Source organism: Haliaeetus leucocephalus, unplaced genomic scaffold (assembly GCF_000737465.1).
Source record: "Haliaeetus leucocephalus isolate CR32 unplaced genomic scaffold, Haliaeetus_leucocephalus-4.0 Scaffold1, whole genome shotgun sequence".
Classification (NCBI taxonomy): Eukaryota; Metazoa; Chordata; class Aves; order Accipitriformes; family Accipitridae; genus Haliaeetus; species Haliaeetus leucocephalus.
In genome coordinates this window covers 12,942,100-12,956,329 of record NW_010972437.1, presented here as the reverse complement: position 1 = coordinate 12,956,329, position 14,230 = coordinate 12,942,100, and the positions used below count along the sequence as shown (strand labels likewise).

Sequence of the window (14,230 nt, the reverse complement as noted above, 5' to 3'; positions counted from 1 at the left end):
CGGGCCGAGCGGCCTCCTCGGTGCGGGGCAGAGGTGTGTCCGGAGCTCGGCGGCTGCCCGCGGCCTCCCTGCGCGCCGGGGGAGCGGGGGGTGCGTGGGGCACCTGCTTCCGTGTGGGTCGCCGCCCGCCCTCCCTGGCGGCGGGCCGGACGAGGCTCTGTGGAAGCGGCGCCCGGTCCGGGCTGAGGGGGGCGTCGGCCCCGCCTTCCCGGCCGCCAGCCCCGGCAGGGGTCCGGCGAGGTGGCATCCTTCTTTGTTGATGTGCGTGTGCCTTTTTTAGGACGCTTATGCAAATCTCGTTGTCCTTGCACCGAGCGCCTGCCTTCAGGGAAGGTGATAAGGCGGAAGGCAAGGGGAGGCAGTACCTGACAGCTTCCAGCTAGCTGCCTTGGCCTAGCGCAGCTAACCATGAAGTGCGTCCAAGTACTTTTGGACTTCGTGTGAGCAAATATGCCCAAGTGAACAGATTGAGTAAGAGGGAGCCATTTTTTGTGTGTTTTCCCAGTCTGCAGTTCATCTTGCCTTCTGTTTTTGCTGTTCTCAGCTTTAAATTGAGGAATTCGGTGACTCTTGTATGGGTACAACCGGGCAGGGTTTTGTGGAAATCAAATGTCCTTCGTATTCTGTCAGCGTGCAGACCTACTGGAGGCAAGACTTAAGTATCTGGTCAGAAGAGGAACGTGGTACCTCATTATACCTTCCTTTGTTGCCTTTATACCCAACAGTAAAAGGAAGAGGGATCAGTCAACCAGTTATTGGGTGGAGGTAATACCTAGCCAGTAAACTTCAAATTTCAGAAATGGGTGTCTTTTTGGAGCTCTCTGTGTTCCTGTTCATTTACTGGAGAGTTAAAGGCTTCACCGGAAGACGGTTTGGACTGCTTGAGTGAGGCTTCTCTTCTGACTAGCTTTCTAGAATAGTCTCTGTCTTGATAGTCTTAGCCTGGGTGAGATCGCATGCTCTCATAAGAGCCGTCTCACGTCTTCCTAATAAATCCTGAGTTGTGGCATACCTAGCAGAAAATGCTAGGAACATATCGATGTATTAAAACATTTTCCTTGGTTCTTTTCATGTTTTTATCATTACAGTCTATAATTCTGCATCGCTCACTCTTCATCTTAAGATTCCTTCTCTTTTTGCATTTCTACGTAGAGATTTTACTAATTCTGCTTTTTTCTGTTGCTTGAAGGTTGCTGTCTTGGCTCTGATTCTCTGTGTCTGTAGTCACCATTCTTCTGCTCTAGGCCTTGAGGTGGCTTCATTCTGTGTTCCTACTACAGCTTTTTCCTCTTTGTTTCTCTTACTAGCTGCCTTCATCATTTCTTCATTCTTCGTTTTTGGTGGAATCTTTTCTTATTGGTCGACTCCCTCCAATGGAAGAATTTTTTTCCTCCTTTTGTTTTCATTGATCTTCAGTGGTTTCAAGGGGCTACTCCTGAACTGATTCTTTATCAGTTCTTGTTCAACTTCTGGTGATTCTGCTTTCCTCAGTATCACTGAAGTAACAGTTCCCTTTGATCTTGAGAAGTAAGGAAAAAAAATTAATGCCACTTCTTCCAGTGCTCAGTGTGGGATAGGTTTAGGGCTCCTCTTAGTGGTAGGATTTTAATAGAGCGCAGACAAATTGAACCACTTTAGGTAAATATTAAAATGACTTCTGATACTGCTCTCATCCCAGAGTTTACAGCTTTCACAATTGTCTTTTCCTATTTTAAACAGTTTTCTTCTTGAAGAAGTCTGGTTTAATAAAGAAGAAATAAAAAATGCTGTTAAAATTTGCAGTGTAAACAGATGCAAACCCTGAGGGAGTAAGAATATGCTCCTCATTTCTGTTATATTTACCTTACTTATTAATTCTAATAGTAGAATTCGCGAGTAAATTGTCTTGGGTGTAAGGTAGGTCCCTTCAGGAGGTTTGATCATTCTAGGTAAAGAATTCCATACCATCTGTTCAGAAAGAACACTCTTGAGTTGAGCAGTAGATTTTCCAGTCCTTGTGGACATAGAGGAGGACAATACATGGCAGTATGTGGGATGCCTGCACTTGGTTTAAGGTCGTTCCTGCTTATCTAAAGAATTGATGTTAAGCCAGTGCAATTAAGTGAACTAGAAACTTTGTTTGCTGTGCAAGACAAAGTAAGTTAAGCTTAAACCAATGTAAAAGCATTAATGCGTGCAAACACACACACAGTTTTGCCTATTGACTTGATTTCCTTCAGTGCAGCATGTTTAGATAAACTGGTTTAACTTTGTGTATACAAATCAATTGCACAGTTACAAAGGTGATGCTTTACATGTTAAATTTAGGAGGCCTTCATGGTAGATTCAGGAAACCGGAGTGTGTCTAGCCTGATATAACCTTGGCCACCACAGCCTGGGCTTCTATTAATAGCAAGGGAATCAAATGTGGAGCCTACTTACAAACTTTATCTACCATCTGCCTGCTCAGATAAAATTTTGTGTAGATACTGTATATGAATATTATAGTAACAGTAGTTTGTTTCTGTTGATTCTTGTTGTCTTGTCTCCATGTTCAGAGTTTTTTTTTTTATTTGATGCATCTCAAAAAATACTTCTGATGAAGTCTTAGTTAACTGATCTGCTGTAAAGCAGATCTCTCCAGCTTACCATCTGGAATATCTTTTCATTTTCTTTAGGGTGGCTAATGTAAATGTAGAGGTGGTTTGGTCTGGGGTATAAGAATGTATGTGTTAATCTTTTATTACTAATTGAATCTATAATTTACTTTTTAGAGATAACTGAGTGTTAATTTTTTATTTCTGAGGTCTTTATATAAGGAGGCTGGCATATAGCGTAATAGGTGGATGCTGATTTACTTCAGGTACTTTGTGTTAATTCTCATTTGGTTTAGAAAAATCAGATTGTCACACTTTTGAACCTTTTGATTCCCATGCAGATTTCAGTGTTTTTGATTATTAAGTTAATTGCAGTTGGTCTGATCTACTAGAATGCAATTTAGACTTTAGAAAATATCCAAGTTTGTAAATGTAGCTGCTTGTCAAAATATTAAAAGGTCTAGCTGCAGCAAGGTTTAATAGATTTTAAGATCCAGTGATATGTCAGTAGGTGAAAATAGTTTGTAGTTGTCTCCCATATGGTATCTAGCCATGGGCAAATTAAATTTTGCAGCTCCATCAGAGATAATTAATAATGTTTTGAAGAACGCAAAATCTTCAGTTTTAAAGCATTTATGGTAGGCATATGCTTATAGTTCAGCAGGCGAGTTCATCTGTTGGAGGAAAAAAAAACAACATGCAGTTGGACAGGGGAAAATTCAGACTGGAGTATTTTTTGGTTGGTAGATGATCTTGCATTACAATGAAACTTGATGGTTTGTAAAATAAGCTTAAAGAAAGCAATATGCCATGTGGTTATAATAAGAGTATATCTAGTCAGTAATCTGTTACTGATGAGTACTGTCTTGTTTCTGTGGCTGTCTTGTTCTGATTCCCCTTTAAGTCTGTAGACAATAACCTGATATACTAGAGAGCCTCTACACTTTGGCTATTTCATTCCCCCGTGTCCTGTTTCTGAGTATGCCTCACTGTGTGTTGACTTACTTGTTAAATTAATCATGTGGGAAGCAGATGTTTTAGTGCTGCATTACAGTACGAAGAGAATAATGTCTCCATCAAGGGTTGCATATCCTGAAAGGCAAAAAGCCAGGTAAAGAATTTCATTAAGCAGGCTTTTGCATTGATGTTTGCTGTGTATTTGATGGTAGTTATGGTAACCAATGGCTCCACTGACATAGAGCATTGCCTTCTTTTATGACTTATATCAAAGGGTCTAAGAAATTATCAATTTCTACTTGAGACAGTGGGCCATTTCTTTATCATGTGTGAAGTGGAGGCTATACCTTTAGTTATAAGAACGGTAACTGTTATATATTGATGTTATATGCCGTGTGTTCAAAAGCACCTTCAGGTACCTAGCTCTAAATTTCTGCAGTCCTGCCTCTAATGATCCAGACTTATCTTTCCATTTAGCTCTGTGTCTTAGGGGACTGATGTATCTGTTGGGTCTACCATGCTCCCTTATGAAAAGGCTGGAAAATTCCTTTTGCCTCCTCTCACTGCCAACAAGTACGAGAAGTATAGTCTTAGTTTCTAGCCTGTTTATTTTCTTCTGTTTTAATTTATTTAGAATTGGCTCTGTTTTTTGAGTGCATTAAAATGTTTGCACCCAGTAAGTAATATTGAATAGTTTCAGTTAAATTAAAATTTTGTACAGTAGATACCTAGTATTGATGACCTTTGCTACTCTGTCCCCATATCCTTTTTTCCCTCCTTCTGACTCGATTCCTTATTTTATCCCTTTTCAGAGATATTTCCTTACAGGAACTTATTTCAATAGAGATGGCCTTGCTATGCTGTTTGAGAGCTATGGAAGAATATATTCTATTTCTTTTACTTTCTGTTGCTAAGTAAGAGTAAAGAGCCTTTTCATATTCTAGACTTGAGAAAACTTTAACAAATAGAGTGACAATAAAAAAGCAAGTTTGCTGTTGAGAAAGCTATTATTAATAGTTAGCTTTGGATGTACTCTGTGCATATTTGTCAGGCAAGGTCTCTTGTATCATCTTTGGTTGTAGCAGCTGTGATCCACTTAAGATTAGAAAAGTCAGATCTGCCTGTGGCTGGGTTCTGGGACATACAGGTAGTAACTATTTTACTGACATTAAATTGATTATGTAGTTATTCTATGGAGTGTCTTGCAGCAGTGAATCACCTGTTCAGCATGTGTATTGCATGTTGCTGCTTCAAGGTTGTCCCTTCCAGTGTGACTCTTACCAATTGTGTTCTTTAACAGCAGACATCAAGGTTTCAGTTCTCCAGGACCTAGGCTAGGTTTGGTAATGCAGCCTCAAGGAGGGAAGGGTGCTCTTTTGGACCTTTCTTCAAGAAGTTGCTGAAACAGATTCTTTATCAACAGGCTGAGACCCTACACATTGTTAAGGAGTTTAGCCTCTGAGCATTATAAAACTACATAAAAACGTCCTCATGTTCAGGATTTTTGGGTTGGTACAAAAGGCGTTCTGTAGGTTCTCTATCAACTCCATGCAGCTTCTCTGCTTTTTAAGTCCTTTGGGCTACCAAGGACTTCTGGCTGAAGGGACTGAGGAGAAGTCTGAGCTGTACTGCCTGCTTCAGAACAAAAACTCCACTACCTGATCTTCCACATACAAGGTACAGGAATTCATACTGGGCTTCACACTGACCATGGCATTTCAAAGAATACAGTTACCATGCATTTATAAATAATTGATTCCCTCTGCCCACCTCCCCAAGACATAAAGCTCAATATTTTGTATTGCTGGTTAGGATTCCATGGTAACATTCAGTAGTTTCCGCAGAGCTTCATGTTAGGCCTTGCCCTTGGAAAGCAAAAAAGATTTCAGATTATTGTGTTGCTTAAGTCCATCATGACATACAGTCAGCTCACAAACCTGCCTGTCTTGATTTCACTTAAGAATGTCTCTAATTAGGAGTACATCAGCCTCTAAATTAGTTGCTGTGATGTTTTCCAAATGGTTAACAGCCAAGTGATAATTTTGTATTACTGCTTTTAGAGCTGTGGCCTGACTAGGCACTATGTACTTTATACATGCCTCAGGAATAACATGCAGTTGTTTCAAAGGCATCAGTAAGATGCTCAAAAGTATCAATATACATAACGTTAAACATTCAGAAGCCTGAACTCTTGCTGTGTTAATCATTGAATAAACTTAAAATAAATGATGGTTCTACCCCAGAGCTTTTGCTGATAGGTCCAGTCTGGTTGAAGAACAGAAAGGTACTCTGAAGATTCAGCTCACAAGATATGACTGCTGTATATCTTGCCTTGTCTGAAATTGGCTTATTTATTGTGTGACTAGTCTATCACTTTGTAATATACCTTGGTATATATTCAGTTTAAGAACTGGTGTTTTGGAGGTCTCTGGAAACAGTCTTGTTTAGATTGGGGCTAACCAGTGTTGATTTTTTCAGTTCCTTTGCTTTGATCCCACCAACTTCTAATGCTCCTTTTATCCCTTTTGTGAAACTGTCAGCTGTCCAGGATTCTAAGTTTGCTATGTCAGGATGGAGTGTTATTTTTCTGGTACATATCTGATCTACATGGAGCTGTTGATGGATCTGTTGGCAACAGAATGAACGTGATTTTGGGTGTATGTTTGAGGAACACATTCCTAAAGAACTTTTGTCTCTTGGATCTTTCTTAATGACAATTAATATAGGTTGATTCAGATTTCAGGCTGTTCTTCCTTATCACTTGCAGAATATCAGGAGTTTTATATTTTAAAAAATTTCTGGGACGGTATCTGGCAACTGCAGGCGATTTTAAATAATAGTGTCCTAGGTGCTCCCCTCTATAGAGGGTTCTGGTAGTAAGCTTTGAAAATAATATGCTGATTTTTCTTTACATTGAAGTAATAGAGATGGCCATTTGGGTATTATGATAAGAAGGACTGTAAAATGAACTGTTGCCTTCATCAGGATGCATCTCTGTTTCTGCACAGCACCTGCAGCGATAATAGCTCTGGCATGAAACACACAGACACTTAACTTTCCAAGAAAACTGCAAATTACATATATATATGCGCCTTGTCTGTTGGAGGCCTGACCAAAGTGGTATCTTCAGGTTAAGTTGATAGCTTTTATTAAAATCCACACATCTTACTCAGATCCTGAAGAATGAAGGTTGTTTTTTACATTTGTCTAGCACTGTGCACTTGCTTAGAACTTTGACAGATGAAGTATTCGGGCCAAAATATTACATCCCATATGTTTGACCTCTTTAAATTTTCTTGGGAAAATATTCTTAGCCAGAAAATATTTTTGTTAACTCTATTTTGGAAACTTGATTTTTGTTCTTTAAATAGAAGTGCATGTGCTTTAAGGTAGATAATTGATGGGACTCTGAAAGCAACTGGGCAGGGAGACTGTATGTGATATTCTGTTTGCTGATGTGCTTGTCTCTCAGACCTACTTTTGAAGTCAGCTGCTTTGTGAATGCAAAGGTTAAGAACTGTGAAAAATCTGATCCGAAAAATTATGAAATTAAGCATCCAGAACTAGGATATGCATTGTATCTTATATATTTTAAACTGTGTTTAAATTGAGGCTTTTTGATCAAACTAGGTAAAGGTAAGCTGTACTTAAATGCAATTACAGAGCATCCACCATTTTTATAAAGACAATATTTTTGCAGCAGAAGACTGTGTTACTCTTGAATTGCTCGGTTGTCTATCAAAATGCTCAAATTCAACAACTTTGTGGGTCCATTCACACATAGGCTTAGCTTCAGCTCTTCTCAGAAGTCCATTCCTTCATTCTCACTGTATTTCTAAGGTCTTACAATTGAAACTGCCAAATCTGCTGTTTCTGATTAATAGTGGGTACTTGTATACCAATGAAACTCGTTGTTTACATCTTGCATAGTAGATAAAACTACATCTGAGGACTAACAGAGAATAATAGAAATGCTTTTCTGCAGAGCTTCTTTGTCTGCTTTTTCTTTGAACTGGAGAGCTTGCTTTGCTGAAGGGTGCTCAGTATAGCACTGAGCACCAAGGGAGCTTCTGGTGACTCACTGCCTCTCTTCCTGCTGTTCTGCAAGGATTGGAGTAACTTCTAAGAGTCTAACCTGTGATTTCTAGTGTCCTAACCTGGCCAAACAGATTTGTCATGAAGGCTTAGAGCCTGGAAAGGTGTCCTTTAAAGGTGTTGGGTTTTTTTGGTTGGTCTAGTTTTTTTGTGGATTTTTTTTTTTTTCTGGAGAAGCTGTTAATTCTGCCATGTTTTATTGTCCTCCACTATTGACTCTAGTGTCTCTACTTTGGAGCTTTCCTTGTTAGAAGGGTTAGACTGACATCTTTCCAGTTGGCTTTGCTTCTTATCAGAGTCCCTAATAGCAGAAATGCAAGTATTCAGTTTTGTCTCTGAACTCCTCTGTAGCTTGCAGCTTCCATATAGAGCAGAAGAGCTGTCATTCCTCAGGCCTTGAAGTCAATACCACATGATTCACTTTTGGAAGCCTGTTTTGCAGGTGAAAGGAATTTAACTATTGAAATGTAATTATTAGGGTGTGGGGGGGAAACGCACAGAACTTAATTTTCAGAGGAACAGTTAGTTTATTTCTCTCCATTTCTTCAGAGTTACCATTGTGTTTGTTGTTGGTTAGGGACAGTGGCTTTACATAAAGCAAGGCTGCAATATATTAAAGCCTTTTTTCATCAAGATAATTTTCTAATCCTGATTATGCAAATTGTATTTTGTTCTGAATTAAGATTTGTTTCAATATGTGAACTGCAAAAGCAGGAAAAAACATTTAAACGCTCTTTACCAATATGTAAAGAATGAAAAACTAGTTCACAAGAACTCTGAGAGACAATTGTAGAGCTCAAAAAACAGTTTGCATCTTGCATCTATTTTGTAGATTCAATGTATGTAAGAATAGTATTTGCTTGTTAGTTTTACAGTGGGGACAAAATGCATACTCTTTTTAAAGTGTGTGTTATATTATTTACAAAACTTACTCGTTTTGTTTGAATACGTTATGAAACATTACATGACACTGTCAGTCATGTGGTGTACAGTATGAAATGTACGTAATGTCTTAAATAAAAGCTTGGTTTAGATATGACTTACTGTTGCTGAACTGAAGAATCAAGCAGAGGTTTACTTTCTTTGCTTTGAAATGGATTTCCAGTAGTTTTCATTTGGGTCCTGTCACTTGGGTCCCAGATTCTTGTCCCTAAAAGCTGCTGTTGAAGTCAGGTACTCAGAATGCTGTATGTAGTACTGTAAGACTTGTGAAAATGGGATGCTTTCTTCTGACACCTTTATGATCCGGTTTAAAACAAAGTACTTTTAAACATTGGAAGGCAGGGGACAAAATAGCAAGAGAAAAGTGAGGGTAAAAATAGTCTCTCTATGTATGCATGAACTTATGTCAAGTTTCTGGAATGCAACTGAAACTTGAGACACTGTGGGTTGTAGTGGAAGGAGGGCTGACCAAATGTTCAAAAGCTGTAAAGGTGTGGTCTGGCTGGTACTGAAGGCATTTATCAGCTGCTGTAATGACTGGGGAAGTTTAAAAGTCCTTTCAAGTGGAGGATTGGGCTTCGCAGTGAGCCTCTTATCTACCTGGTCTGCTGGTTTACCAGGACAGCATCTTCCTGCATTGTTGGGTTTTTGGTTTTCTGTTCTCTGTGTTTTTGCTCCCTGTCAGGTCAACAAGGAAAGTGATGATGGCAGGATGATTCTGGGATTTCAGTGTGATTTCCAAGGAGGCAGGTCTGTGAGTGTTGGTGGATTTAAGCTGGCCCAATGAAATTTTTTTTTTTTTTTTTTTTTTAAAGTAAATAACTTCTGCTAGCTTAGCTTCTGAGCTGGTTTAACACAGGATCAATCGAGTGCCAGTGCTGGAACAAAGCAGAAGGCTGAAGACAGAATTGTGGCAGGACTGACCTAGTTCAACTTAAGCAGTTGTGGAACTGTAGCCTAAAGGAAGGGAGTTATTTTAGCTGAAGCCACTGCTAAAACACATTTTGGAAATTCACAATAGACTCATTAAAGACAGAAATAGTAGGAGAGAATGGAATGAATCTGGAAAGTCTAAAGTGAAGGTTGCTCAGAAGATGTTGATGCTGCTTATGTTAATAATACATGTTATTCCGTAGATGTCAACAATGTTCCACATCTTACAGATATCAATGCAGCATAAGAAATTTCAGGAATTATATTTGAAGTCATGTGGACAAGACTGCTTGTTAAAGCTCTGTTTTTCTTTAATTGCAAGTTACTGTGTTATTTTCTCCTTTTGCTAAAATTAGCCTTGTCTTTTTGTGGAAGAGCAATTTCAAAGGTGGGAAACTGCATAGAAAACAAGAACCAGAATATACTTTTGAATCAGAGAAAAGAATAAGGAAAATGATGATGTTTTTATCTCCTCGTAGACCTGTATTTTAGTACTTCCACGTTCGACCTTCAGTGAGATAGGGCTTGAGTATCTCTGGCTGATTAATTGGCACTCTCACTGAAATACTCCTATTCTTAAAGCTCATTGTAGTGTAATAGTAAAAATATTTACAAGGAAGACTGTATAGCACAAGAAATATGAAGTACTAAAGATTAAATAGGAACTACAGCCTTGTTGGAAAAAGTATTTTGCAATATTGAAATCATGTAATAAAGCTTAGATCAAGGTGATCTGTCCGTTACCTAGTCAGTCTTCTTCTCCATAGTTATTTTTATTTTTGAGCTTCTTCGGAAAAAAATGTGTTTCTTATCTAGATGATATTCACCTTTCATCACCCCCGTTAGAGACTTCTGCTCCAAGTGGTGGATTTCCAAGGCTTGATGTTACCAGGAGAGATTTGGAAAGTGGTCCTTTTTGTTGCCCATTAAATCCCTATTTTGATAGTCTCGGAAGCATTTTGAAATGTATATTTATGTAGACAGACAATTCTTTAATAAGGAACTAATGATGGAATAGCTTTGTCTGCTGTTTGTCCAGTGACTCTGTAACCCATTGAGAAGTTTGTCACAGGTGGCTCTTACTGCTTGTAAGAAAAGTTTCCACTTGTTTCTTCATTGGCACAGCTTGGGGTTCTGGCTCTTCTTTGGTTAAAACAGCTGTTGTTTTAACTCTGAACATCTTCCAAGTCATTATCTGGCATTTTGGTCAATATTTGTAGAATTGTATAGCACTCGGTAAAGGCAATAGAGCTTTGAGTAGCACAGAGTATTGGTATTTCAGGATTGTGGAAGTACCATACAGAGGCAGGATTGTTTTTCAGTAATTCAGCATAAAACAGTCTCATGGGTGAATATTATAAACTTGGGCTCAGTAAGATTTCTTCAGCCTGATTTGTAAATAATAAAACCTGAGCATTGGCTTTATGGATCATTGTGGCTTAGATTAATTCTTGCCCTTGAAATTCAGTATGGCCAATAGCTTGTCCAGTGGCAAGTCATGTCAGTAAGGACATATTCTGGGATCCTTACCAGGTACGTATTTCTAGCTGTTAGTTAAGAACAGCTACAATAATATATTGATTTCGGCCAATACTTTAATACCGCAGCCTTTGAACGATAAATACAGAATATGGCTCATCTTGTAAAATGATGTTGGCATTTCTACTTTAAGGTTGAGGGCCTGGTATTTAGAAATGGTTCCCTTTTTGGAAGTGCTGTAATTTTTGCATGTGACAGTGAAAGGATGTTTCCTTACAGTGAATCAAATTTGGGTTCTTCCTTGATTTTCCAGAACTTGTATTAATATAGTAATAATAGCACAATTTGTAAGTCAATAATGCTTTCTTGGAAATCTCAACAGCAGACATGATTCATAACCTTCAGCTACAGGATATGTTAAATTTGGGTTAATTAATCTGTAGGCTGATTCACAAGTGGTACGCTGGCATAGGCTTCTTGGGGAGCAGAGCTTTTTATTTTCTGTGGAAGGAAGCCTTGTGCTTAGCAGAAGCTGGGATTCAGAATGACTTGACGTGTGAGTTTTGTTACTGTGGCTCTCTTAGCTTGTGGTCATGACCAGTGAAACATCTTTTGGCTGAATGCAAAATATATGGCGGGGGACCAGTAAAAGATTTTAAAACATACTACATAGTAATTCTTTCCTTGTGTGTCTTTTAAGTCTTTATTTACTTTTGATCTCTTCTTACAAGGATGGTGGCGAAAGGGAAACCAGCTACCTTTATTATAATAAATGAGGTACCATATTGCAGCATAGATCAAGCCAGATTTGTGATTTATGGCAGTTCAGATTTCTGTATGTAGGTGAGACAAAAGTGAATGACAGAAGTGAAAAAGTGAATGACTTTTCATAACTTCTGTGCAAGAGTGAATGACAAAAGTGAAAACCATTTATTTGTGCATTAATTAACACAAAGTTGTCAGTCCTCACTGAGCATTTTCTGTTAGGCACCCCCCCACCCCCGGGATAGATAGGCTGTATATATAAACTACAAATCACCTGGCTAGTACCATCCTTGTTTACCTTTTCGTAATAAAAACTGTCATCTCTAATGTGTAAGAGCAAAAGAGAAGCCCTTAATCTTTCGTCTTGTGAAGATGCTGTCTTAATTGCAGGATTTGTATCCTCCTTTGTGTGTGTGTGTGCGCATCCTAAATTCAGATAGTCACTTTGTGGCTTTTTTCTATTTCCTTCTTCTCTTTGAAGGTGATACTTCAGTGGTCCTCAAAGAAGAAAGGCTTATGTTGTAGAGGGTAGCATGCTTCTTCGAGAAAATATGGCATAGCAAATGTAGTGAAGACATGAATAAATTTAAAAACACTTTTCGTATTCAAACAAAGCTGAATCCATTTCTGAATCTTTATGTTGAAAAATTACTGGTAAAATCTAGTGAATCTTTCCAGTAAAGTTTACTCTTGTATGATGTGTTTTTAGACTCTCTATTCCTTTTTAGCTTCTTTTTTGACATGGGTAAATAACTCTGATGTTGGTAAATGTCCTTTTCTAAAAATAGATTGGGAGCAGAAAAGTATTCAGTGGCTCTTGAGTCAGGTTCATGTTAAGTCAGTAGGAAATCATTCTGTCTGCTCTAATGGGGTTTGGCTCAACCTCATGTCATAGTGCATTAGCTAAGCCTCAACTACTACCATACAGGAATTCTCCAAAGAAGAAATGTTTTCTTTTCTTTTTATATGAAACAATTTGCACAGCTTTTGCAGTGTATTTCTATCATCCTTTGATAAGTAAATCTTAGTTGCTATACTTTTGAAATATTGATCCTGAAAACTCTTAGGCTTTTGGAAGTTGTTTTGATTAATGTCAAAAGATGTTTTAAAACAAGTTGTTATCTGAATGAGGACTTGAAGAATTGGGCCAGCCTCTGACTATTTCACAGAAAGGAGAAAAAGTGTTTTAGTTTGATACTTTCAATTAGGCTGTTTAGAAATGGGGAGGTAAGTCTTGATAAAGAAAAATTCAGTGTTCTTCTAATTGTTCAATGGAAGATGCTTCTAACATGTATGGGAAAAAAACAGGATGTTAGATATGTGAACTTTGAGAAGGGGAAAAAAATTGGCAGCTTTATAATTCTCTGGACTTGGAAACAAAATGGGTTTGAACATAGTAGTTGGAATTTCAGAATACCATTTCAACACCACCTTTAATGTAAAAGTATATACTCTCTGAAAAATGGAAAAAGTAATGGTTTTCTTAGTATATGTTAACTCTGCTGAGCTGTGCTTGGCTAACATTTTTCTCATCTGTTTTATAGGTTTTGTAAAAGACACCGGATTAAGTCGAATTCAAATGTTCCATGTGTCCCAAAAGACTTGTTGATGATGTCAGAATTAGTTCTTCCACAGTTCATCTTTAGTCTTATTCAACACTTAAGAGAGGGGTATAATGAGCCTGGTATGTTTTAAATTTGCACGTATCTAGCATATCTTACCATGCTGCTATCTCTTGCTTTGCAGTCTGTGAAGACTAAAGTACATGAATGCTATCTACAGTTTATATAATTGAATTTTGTGCCTATTTTCTGAACAAAGTTACTACCTGGCTAGGCAATTTGATTTTGTTCTCTGCTGAAGAGCTGCTTAAACATGTTTTAAGGGTTACCTAGGATTGTGATGAGCTCTTCCAGAAAATGAAATCAGGATTAATTTGAAACTTGTACATGTGAATTTTAGAGCATTATGAATATGTAAATTAATTTCTTTTGTGGTTGTCATAGCTGTTCTGCCTTGTGAAGGTCTTGGCCAAATTACATTACATTTACACCAAAAGTTCTTGTTATGTGGTTTTCAGCTCTTGATCTGCCATCAGAGAAAGACCTTCATAAAATCCTCCAGGTTTTGGAGCCTCATGTTTCCTTTCTAGAAGACTTGACCAAAATGGGAGGAGCAATGCGATCAGTTCTTACCCAGGTTTTGACTAGCCAACAGTTCTACAAAGATCTTAGCTCTGGTATGTTTGTGTTATTTCTAATAATTGAATTTTCAAATTATGAGGAATTTAAGGGCATAAATTTTATCACTTCAGTTCCTGCGTGTTTTTGTTTGACTTCTCAAAACCCAGAAGAATGCATGTTTTTAAGGATATTTTTTTGTTGTTGGTAGAAGAGGGGGTGGGCTCCAGGAGCAACTAGAAACATTTGTTATTAAGACCTGTAACAGCAAATCTCTTATCTTTCCTGTTCTGGATAACTGCA

The 14,230-nt window shown here is 38.1% G+C and overlaps 1 protein-coding gene across 3 annotated transcripts in view; it reads left to right on the top strand.

Moving 5' to 3' along the window:
• The window catches only part of UBR3 (ubiquitin protein ligase E3 component n-recognin 3 (putative)), a 120,788-nt gene that overhangs the window by 370 nt on the left and 106,188 nt on the right, over nucleotides 1-14,230 (top strand). For all 3 annotated transcript variants that reach the window (XR_774298.1, XM_010567016.1, XM_010567008.1), the window contains exons 2-3: nucleotides 13,292-13,431; nucleotides 13,828-13,986. Coding sequence is in view for 2 of the 3 variants with exons in the window: in XM_010567016.1 (XP_010565318.1) it covers nucleotides 13,292-13,431; nucleotides 13,828-13,986 (299 nt within the window). In the remaining variant the exon portion in view is untranslated. The remainder of the gene's footprint in view (nucleotides 1-13,291; nucleotides 13,432-13,827; nucleotides 13,987-14,230) is intronic.